At 31.8% G+C, this 10,365-nt stretch overlaps 1 protein-coding gene across 1 annotated transcript; it reads right to left on the reverse strand.

The window, feature by feature from the left end:
* Positions 1–3,180: 3,180 nt before the first annotated feature.
* Positions 3,181–7,503, reverse strand: LOC145011122 (plant UBX domain-containing protein 7-like). The gene is made up of 10 exons (XM_078969758.1): positions 7,213–7,503; positions 6,656–6,780; positions 6,458–6,559; positions 6,181–6,367; positions 5,247–5,324; positions 5,082–5,150; positions 4,454–4,597; positions 4,068–4,170; positions 3,654–3,892; positions 3,181–3,480 (listed from the first exon to the last, which is right to left on the reverse strand). The coding sequence occupies exons 1-10, from the start codon at positions 7,318–7,320 to the stop codon at positions 3,316–3,318; spliced, it is 1,320 nt and encodes a 439-aa protein (XP_078825884.1). The 5' UTR covers positions 7,321–7,503; the 3' UTR covers positions 3,181–3,315.
* Positions 7,504–10,365: the final 2,862 nt, after the last annotated feature.

The following is a 10,365-nucleotide window of genomic DNA, read 5'->3' on the forward strand; positions in this document are numbered from 1 at the left end:
ACTCTCCTTAAACACTTTTTTGCTTTAAAGTTTCCAACCCACATGTAGATTTTGCAAACATCTCCCATTACGGAAACATTATATTCCCATATGACCAACATTCTGACTAAGAATTATCTCAATCCAAAACGTGTCACTATGGTCCGTCCTAACAAAAACATACTTCCAACTGTCAACAAGTAACCAATTCTTCGGTAAAACCTTAGAATGTTCTTGACAGTTGTTTGGCAACTTCAGTCACATGCAATTCTAATCCTTTTCACACAATTCTAAAAGCATTTGAAAAATAGAATAATCGGATATTATAACATATGTAATCGATTCTATATCCGAAGTATATGGGATTCAACTCATTATTACAAGGGTCCAATAAATGTTCAATTCCCTGCTATAATATTTTCATATATAGAATATCCAACGTCGAAAAATTTCAACATGTTATTCATATATGTCTTTCACTAAGTTCTATTAAACTATACAAACTAAAGTTTTAGATTCGAAACGAAGTATGAGTGCCCTCTCCCTTAAGCCCATTATAGCGAAATAGTTCCCAACTTTTTCAACTTGCAAATTATAGACATTGTTTCCTATGGATAGTATTGTCAACATGCAATACCAAGCATAACCATTATGCTCCCACTAGCTTTGAAACATATTCAAAAATCAATTGGACTTCTAGAAATCAATACCTTTTGATTTTCTCATGGAAGTGCATATTCCTATTTCATGATGCTTCGTCAAGCCTCTATTTAGGCTTCTTAAGCTTATGTACTTTATTTGGATAGTATGTGTGTTCAAACCCTTTCAAGATGTGATAAACATATCTCCTGAAAGTTTAAACACTTCATTTCCACTCCTCACAATTTGAAATATGAAGAGGGATATCGTAATCATATTGTGAATTTTAGAATGCAATTAATACAACCAATATCCATATTGATCTTTATCAGATCCTTAAAATCTAATAGTTAACGTGTTTCCTCATAACCATTTTCATGATTTAGAGTGAAACATTTTGCGACTTGGATTTAAATGTGTATATGTTCTCATCCATGTGGATCTATTATTTCCAACCCTATGGTCATAAGACAAGGTTTAGGACAAACCAAAATCAGTTTTCTTGAATGGACTAAACTTCCCTAGTAAATTTCTTGCCTTCTGTCAACACAAGAGCCCGCCAATGCTTCCAAGTTGTTAGTAGCTCACTCGTATTAATCAGTGTACTTTCATTGACCAATATGCTTAGCTTTTTGTAGTTAAATGAAGAACATATAACTCATAATCATTTCCAACTCAACTGGAGGTGCACAAAAATATATCAATTAAATATAAAAGGTTATCAACCTTAGTTCGTGTGTTAGTGATAACTAAAAGGATTGTAGTCAATTGATTCTTGCAATATCAAGATCAACATGACTCTCACTAACTTCTTAACATGTGAGCTTTTCTTAATGAACATTCCTTGACGAGCTAAAACAAACATTCAAAATGTCGTGTGAAAACAATTCATAGAATAGGACTCAGTTTATCTTCTGTTTCTCGATCAACTAAAACCTTAAAGCTCCAATTCTAAATGTGCTAGAGTAAGAAAACATTATTATTCCACATGTTATCATCCTTCTTAGTTTGAATTTAATTTCAAGATACAATTCATAGTTACTAGAGCATGGCTCTAAAACTAGATTTGGAATGAAGCATGACTTATCTAAGATCGAACCATTTCCAACAACTGATTCCTCTTCTTAGACATACAGTTGCACTAAGATTTTCTTTGAGGATTAATTGTGATACAATTTCATAATTACTAAGACGATCATAAAACATGATACTAAAACACTCTCCTTTCTTTTCAGATTGGAGAATCTTTTATCTTTCTACTTAATTGATTATTCTATTCATTATGGTACTCTTTGAATCTTTTCAAAGTATTAGAATTGTGTTTAATATTATAAACACAATCATATTTACTTAAACATCAATAAATCATGATGAATATAGTTATCGTCCCTTGTGGTGGATCTGAAGAGTCCATATCAACATTACTAGATCCATTGATCATTCACTTGTCTCACATAAACGTGTGATTAATGAATTAAGTCATAATTTTCTAACGAACAAGATTCTCATATATTACACAATTCGACTTGTACAACACCAATTATTTGTCCAGTTGGTGATGAGATTTATTTTCATTTGGTCAATTATGACAATACCACGAGCGATATCATAAGAATCAAATCCACAATTAATATTGTTATTATTAGAAACATAACCAATACTTCTAAAAATGTAATTACACTATTCTTTTTTACTTTGGCGTGTACATACTATTTGTAAATCGTCAAATGAATTAGAAGTTAAAATTGTGAATTATGTGAAATAACCAAAATACCAGTTTTGAAGAACTAGATACAGATAAATTTGCTTTTCTAATGAAAGGTAACCAAACATGGATTTTGCATATTTAAGCGAAATTATGTTCTGCTCTTTTAACAACCAAACACGTCACATAATAGAATCTCACATTTCAATTCTTTTGCATTTTTTCTTAAACCTGCAAAAACGACCTATGTTTCACAATTATTTGATGTTTGTTTTACAAATATATCATTGCTTTCCTAATCGGCTATTTACTGAAATCCCAGACGAACATAAGCTCCTGTTGCTACCCCTCTGATGAAATCTACATCAATACAATTAGGTCTAAACCCTGATAAACATAACCCCCGATTGTTGCTACTGCCGCTTGCAACTTTAATGAATGAAATCACACTTAAATCGAAGGTCGATGTGGTTTGGTGAAATCAAAATCCACCATTAATTCAAATTGAGACCCAGATTCAAGAGCTGAAACCAAAATTAAAACCAATTAAGTGAATTTTTTTTATTTCCTACAAACATTTTTGGTTTATATTTTAAAATCTCTAATCCATACCATTCAATTAAAAAACTAGTTGAACACCTTTAAAGACAATAAATGAATAGAAATTTTTTGAAAAGAACAAAAAAAAAACCACCTATTTATACAAGTAAGCTGAAAAACCATTACATGTATTTTTTTTTTTTAATGTCATCAAGACCATTAATTTAATGAATACCTCTTGTATTTTCCCAAAATGGCAAAAAAAAAATCGTAAACAAACCTTCATGATTACAATGTCATCAACTTTAATCAGTAAATAAACAAATAAACAGCCCACATATAATTTAAAGCTCTGGTATCTTCAGGTCATAATTAGTAGCAAAGAAAGAGTATATATACATATACATACAAAAACAAACAGAAAATATAATAACATTAACAATAAACAAGACTTAAGCTTCACTCCAAGTAACTGAAATCATGGAATTTGCAACACCAGATTCCTCAAATGACAACATGCTTTCATACTCCATATCTTTCACAGCACCCGGAATTGCATGAGTCAATCTAAACCCCCGTTCTTCGTCACAATTCGCAGCACAAAATGACCACAGCAACTTTATAAAATAAAATAAAAAAAAATAAAATCATTATAATAATAAACCAACAAAAGACATGACATCATATATTATACATAAAGTGATTTCATGGTTATTTGATTTTATATATTTATTTTTTTATTGTTGTAAACTTTTCCCATCAAACCAAACATACATAAACAAATTTTTACCTGAATCGGATCAGACAGTAAAAAATTCCTTTGAACCCTCCGTCCATCTGGCAGCCGGACACCCACCCTGCAAGTCAAATTCCGGTCAACTTTCGGTTCTTCAGGCAATGGTGGATAGCTTTGCTTTGGAGCCTCTTTAATGGCTTCCAAATCTTTTAGGGTTTCATTATTATCCTCCATTGTTCCCATTGATAATGCTTGTGCCACCTTCATATCCTCCTCTTCTTCATTACTTTCATCTACAACCACATTTAAACAAGATAATGGTAAAATATTGCAACTTTTAATCTCCTACAAACAAAACACAATTGCATAAAGTTGGAAAAAAAAAAAAAAAAAAAGAGTAGATTGTTGTTGTATAAATGCACATTTAATACTTAAAACTAAATAATGAAATGGATAAATTTAGCAAACCTTGGATTTTAGGAGGTGAAGGTTGATACTTTTCTCTTGGGCGTTTGTTAGACAAGCTTAAATGATGATCTTTTGGGCTACCATCCATAAATTGTAACAAAGCCTATTATTAAGATAAATTTTCACATTAGAGTTACAAATATATATATCACCTTGTGTTTTAACTAAAAGTTATTAAAGGGTTGATGTCATAAATGGGTAACAAACTACTTTTTTTCTTCACAAAACACCAATGATGTTTTGTAATCGTATTTTTATGAACAAAATGTTATAGATGCTTTACTTTCTTATCGTAGTAGTTTTTTTAAAACAATGATGTTTTGAAATAGGAACAAAAAGTTTGTTACCATTTGTGACATTTATGCCCCTTAGTAAATAATGTCTACCTCCAATAAATTTTCAGGTTGGATCATTCCACGCCATAAGCGCATTTTTTGACCCGTAATGGGGTCAATGACAAAGGTAACAGGGACCGAATCTAATTTATAATATGTACTTATTTTGCTCCCCTCTTCAGTGTCATCACATACCTATTTGCAACACAAAAAAAAATGATGCTAAAAGCATGATATCTATAAAAGTTTCCATTTTACTAGGAAAAAAAAATGAACCGAGCTTTGTATATAATGACAACTAATCCACATTTATCACACAAGACAATAATACTTCTAGAGCTATCTTTGATCATCAAGATGAGGGCATTCACGTCTTTTGCACAAACAAGAGATTGTAAATTTTGTCCTTGTTGTCATTAGTTGTGTCCTGTTCCAAAAAAGGTAAGACAAAAGCTGCAATTTTTGTCTTATTGTCATCAGTCCATGTTCCACAAAGATAATAGGACAAAACTTGCAGTCTTTGTCCTATTGTGATCAGTTCCGGTGGGTCCCACCTTGTTTCATGAACAGGGTGGGGGCAAAAAACTGCAATTTTTGTCCCATTGTCATATGCAAAAAAACATTACAAGGTCATCTTAATATATGTCATGTAAAATAATCTACTCAAGAAGAAATAAACCTGCCAAAAGATGAAATTAGAGGTGATTGTTTGAGCAAGAGCTTCATTGGCCCAAGTATCTCGATTAAGCTGTATAATAAAGATTTACAAACATTAATGAAGGAAAAACTCAATTTATTATATGTTAATATGTACATGTGTATGTATATGTAACAAAAGATATACCATATGTGAGCTAAATTCTCGGGTAGATTGCACGTTTACTATGAGCCATCTGTCTTGCACATTAGCAGCTTCTTTTGCCTGATAATACACTCAAAAGTCAAAGGATACAATTGTGTTTGTGTACTCATCTTTACATTATGGAAAATGATAAATTTGTTTATTTTGAGACATAGGTAGTGTTTGGTATGAAGTAATCGAGCATTACAATAAAATGATTGTAATTCTATTTTAAGATATAATGGTATTTAAGTTTAATTCATTTTCACTTTTGTAAACAGTTTTATAAAGTGATGAATAAACCTTTTTTAACCATTTTAAATGCATATAGTATATATTTCAAATGTCATACAATATGCTTATATTTAATATATTTAGCGTTACATCTTTATGTGATCTAATTTTATCTTTATAAAATAGGATTAAGCTCATAATAGACCTTATATTTTGTGTTTTTTCCGGATTAAACCTCAACTTTATGTTTTTCTTGAAAAAGACCTTGTATTTTTTCATTTTTTTCGAAAAAAACCTCAACTTGATCTTTTTTTTTCCAAAAAAAACCCTCACATTTTACAAGTTTTTTTAGAAAAAAATGACTAAAAGGGCCAGATCGGAAAAAAAAAATGAAAAAGTACAAGGTATCTTGTATTTTTCAAGAAAAAAATAAAGTTAGGGTTTAATTTAATCCGGAAAAAACACAAAAATATAACGTCTTTTATGAGCTTAACCATTTCACCTTATGAAATATTTTTTTTCCTTTATCTATCAGTTTGATTTCATTACGTTTTCTAATTGTACATAGCAAATAAAATGTTCAAACAAGCCAACCAAACATGAAAATGGAACGTAATCACCCATTCCATTACTTTGCTCATTCCATTCCTTTCTGATTCCATTCCATCAAACCAAACATTCCCATAAAATAATCATTAATTACCTTCTCAAAGGGTCCATGATACATCAAACCAAAAGGAGGCCTATACAAAGAAGCAAGATTATCTCTAGAACTTTCTGCTGTTGATGTGGACCCTTGATCTGTTTCCCAAACTCCCGGACGTTTTAATTCCTCATCAAAATTTCGAAATGGAATTGTCGCATGTGGAGAAACCCCCATTCTTGATGCCCTAATCATATAACAAAATCTTATTAAAAAAATAAGAACAATATAATTACAACAACAAAACAAGATTTTAAAAAATTAGTAAATTACACACCCGTAAAGCATTAGAGAGTCATATAGAACATCCCGTTTGACTGGTAGAGGTGCTCGAACCTCATTGACATCGGTTTCTCTAATATTTTCAAATTCTGATAATCTGAAGTAAGAACATGTTGTATAACTATATAAGACACAATTTAAAGAACTATATAAATGGATACATAGTTTTAGGAATTTTTATGTTGTCATTTACCCTAAGCTTTGGTCGGACATGGCTGTATCATTCTGTGGCGAGGCATATGGTGGTAATGAGGCGGCACCACCTTCGTTTCCGATGTAGAAAAGTTGAATCGCTTCTTCAAGCTTCCAGCTTGTGGCCTGAAAGTAAAATGATCATCATTATTGTTACTAAAAACAAGATCTTTATGGATGATATAAGATTTCAGGAGATATTCGTAACGTTTAAAAGGTAATGATCGAAGTAATTCGGCAAAATTTTGCAGATGAACGGCGGTCAAACGCTAAGAAGTCGACTGTCGTTTGGGTTTTCATCAAGAGAGAATGATAAGCCCCGATTATGGTTTTTGATAAGAAATAAGACACTAGTATTCAGTAATCGCTGAATGTCGTTCATCGGATCAAATGTTCAGGTCCAAAGAGGGGAGATTTATCAAACGCACAATCGAAGTCAGTTTGAAGATCGATAAGACAAGTGGAAGGAAACGTGTATGTGTTTGTAACCTTGTATTCAACATCAATTAAACAATTGAAAGAAGCAACTGAAAATAAAGATTAAAGAGGGATCGAAACCTGCAAGAACTGCCTAGCGGTATCGGCGGTTTGGCCAACAGCAATTTCAAGAAAGGAAGAGACCATTTGTTGCTGGTCGGTAGCAGACAGCACACCAACACCCTCCATCTCCGGCGATTCTTCGGACAGGAATCAATCAACGAGCAGAAATCAGAAACTATAGTCGAACCCTGGTGCAAAATATCAGACTAGAGATAAATTAAGAGGAAGGGTTCCTTTCTATGTTTTCAGATTTGGGGGAGTTATTGGAATTTAGACGGTTTTCTTGCTTTTGTAATCTTGCTGAACAATTTCCCCCGCCGTAAAAAGATAATATGTTTCTCATTTTAAACGTATGACCGAAAATCTTTCTATGAAGTTGGGATTTCATTTTTAATCAAAATGATTTATTGAACTGTAGAAAAGTGATTTAAAAAAAAAAAGATTTATCCACAGTGCTTTTTAATCCATCCCCCCCCCCCTCCCCAAAAAAAAAAAAAAAAAGTTTATGGACAAATGTAATTTAATTAAGAGAGAAAAAATTTACATTTGAAAACTCCTAAATACATCCGGGTCATAAATAATCACCATTATTGGAAGTTAAAGTTTTTATTTATAGGAAAATAGTTCATATGACCACTCTACTGGATCATCAACTACAATGTCAATGGACACATGATGTTTAAGTATTCAAAACAATTAGTCACATTGCAGTGTCTTCCGATCAAGCCTTGTATGGCAGTTTTTGATGTCTCATTCCCTGGGTCGTTGGTGATGCTCACATCAACTGCATGCATGTTAGGATCTGACCACGATGAGAAACACTCGACACTATAGAAATGTAGCATAAATTTTTTGACCAATTTGACATTGTAAATCGATGCAGCAAATAGGATAAGGGCTACCAGAGTTGGAGGAGTTCGAAAAGGAATTATTTAACCAATTTGGAATTAGGGTTCTTTTAACTCCAAGTCAAACAAATACGATGCTTTTTTTTTTTCCCGTTTTTGGGAGTTTTTTTTTATTATTATTATGGAGTGTTTTCGATTTTGTTGTTTGACAAATATGCTTTTTGGTTTGTTTTGACATGGAGTTCTTGTCATCAACCCATAAACAAATGTGTGCCATTAAGTTATTTTACGAGATCCTCATTTGGTTATTTGGTTCATGTTTGTAGAGTTAGTAGTTAATTTCTTGATTTCTTAAAATAGGTGCTTTCAATATTCAATAAAATCATAAGGTGTTGAATTAACAAAGTTTTGAATTTTGATGCGAAACTAGAACAACAAGATTGAAACTCTTGGTTTTGAATTTTTAGTATTTGATGGAGGCGGTGGTTTTTTGTAAAAAAAAAATCACGTAAAAAGAAGTAATTTTTAAAAGGTATTTCTCTCTCTTCATTATTATAAACTAGTGGTGGTAAAAATTGAAATAAACGGGTTTGGGTAAACGGGTTTGGGTAAGATATTTCAACCCGTTTAAATAAACGGGTTGACACGACACGACACGAAAATTAAACGGGTAAGGTTATGGTTGAGAATTTCAACTCGAATATGACTCGTTTATTTATATGCAAATTTTTTGAATTATTTAAATAAACTAGAAAGATACAAAACCAAAACCATAAGTAAAAGAAAACCTTCGAATTGAGTCGTTTTGTAATGTTGAAATACTTAACCGTCTAGATCAAGATTTAATTTCAGTTTTTCCATTATCTCCCAAACTACCTAGTCTCTTTCACCACTCTCATATCCTCGCGACCTTTTCATCCGCCTCTCCAATTCTCACTCCTTTAATTTTGTCATCTGAACTTGCTATGACTTCATCTATTCTGCCTCCAAACTATTAGTTTTTCCTCGCCGCCTACCTAACTCCTACTCTTTCAACATGTTTAATCTTTTAACCTCACATGCCACGACATATTTCAAGGTATAGCCTTAACCCGAAACCCGACACAAAAATAAACGGGTTGACACGACACGACACGACACGTTAATTAAATGGGTCGGGTTAGGGTCAAGCACTTTCAACCCGTTTAGTCTTTCGACACGACACGACACGATTGTCACCTCTATCATAAACTATAACCAAAATAGATTGAAGGGTAAAATAGTACACATTTTAATTATTCCTTGGAAATATTAAAACATTCTTTGGAAATCAATTCTCTTTAAGAAAATGTTTGATTAGTTTCTATATTTACAAAGTCTAGTTAAAAAGTATTTTGTTTAATTTTGTCTTTTATCTATTTTATAAACATAATAAATCATAAGTTGTCTTAAGAAGTTAGAAACTCTAAAATTTTAAAATCTCATTCTCAAATAGTTAACAAAAAGTTGTTTTAAAAAGCCTTCATAGATACCCAAATGTCTTTTTTTAATTTATTAACTTTTCAAGAAGTTGATTAGTTAATAAGTTAATTTTAGATATAATCTCAATTACCCTTCTCATCTTATCATATTTTTGGCTTGTTACTTCATTCCACGGTATTTTCCTTTCACCCCCCCCCCCCCCCTCATCCCACAAATATGATAAGAAGTATGTTATCACACTTCATCAAACCATAGGCCTCTTAGAGAACATATCATGACTTTCTTCGACTTTCATTAGCTTCCAACGTTAGAACATGTATGTACCAAACATCACTGTTCTGTTGGAATTTTTGTTATACTTGATGAAACATCTAATATGCTTCTTAATTTTCCAAAAGCTTGTGGAGGTTAGGATCATCGTTCCTAATATGATGTGAGACACATTAATAACATCACAATAATGCTTCCACCAAGCATCATGATCAGACTAACTTGTTAGCAGAGATTATTCAGTAATGAGACCTTTTCAATATGTATAGTTTCTATTTTCTTTTTAGAGCAATTCTCAAGTCACAATATCACTTATAGAAATTATAACCATTGAATGTTACTATATCTTGAAATACATCAAGCAAAAGGTTGTACATAGGGCATAAAAGTGTTTGCATTCATCTATAGAATCTGATAAATTTTCATTTAGTATTTCAATATTGAAGTCTTAAAAATTAATACCTTTTATTGTTTCTAAAACATTAATTAGTTAAAGTCTAGGATCCAAGTACGAAATAATAATATATTTAGGTGACATTTATCCCGTCAACTTAATCCAATAAGGTAGGTAGTGATTACCAATTCTGTTAAA

The sequence above is a fragment of the Lactuca saligna genome, chromosome 8 (genome assembly GCF_052625555.1).
Source record: "Lactuca saligna cultivar CGN05327 chromosome 8, ASM5262555v1, whole genome shotgun sequence".
Classification (NCBI taxonomy): Eukaryota; Viridiplantae; Streptophyta; class Magnoliopsida; order Asterales; family Asteraceae; genus Lactuca; species Lactuca saligna.

Excerpts from the sequence above, each read along its gene's own strand:
- LOC145011122 (XM_078969758.1), bottom strand. The coding sequence starts at position 7,320 with ATGGAGGGTGTTGGTGTGCTGTCTGCTACCGACCAGCAACAAATGGTC. Across the intron at positions 6,781-7,212 it reads CCGCTAGGCAGTTCTTGCAG|GCCACAAGCTGGAAGCTTGA; the intron begins GTTTCGATCCCT and ends TTTTACTTTCAG. Across the intron at positions 6,368-6,457 it reads GACTCTCTAATGCTTTACGG|GGCATCAAGAATGGGGGTTT; the intron begins GTGTGTAATTTA and ends TTATATGATTAG.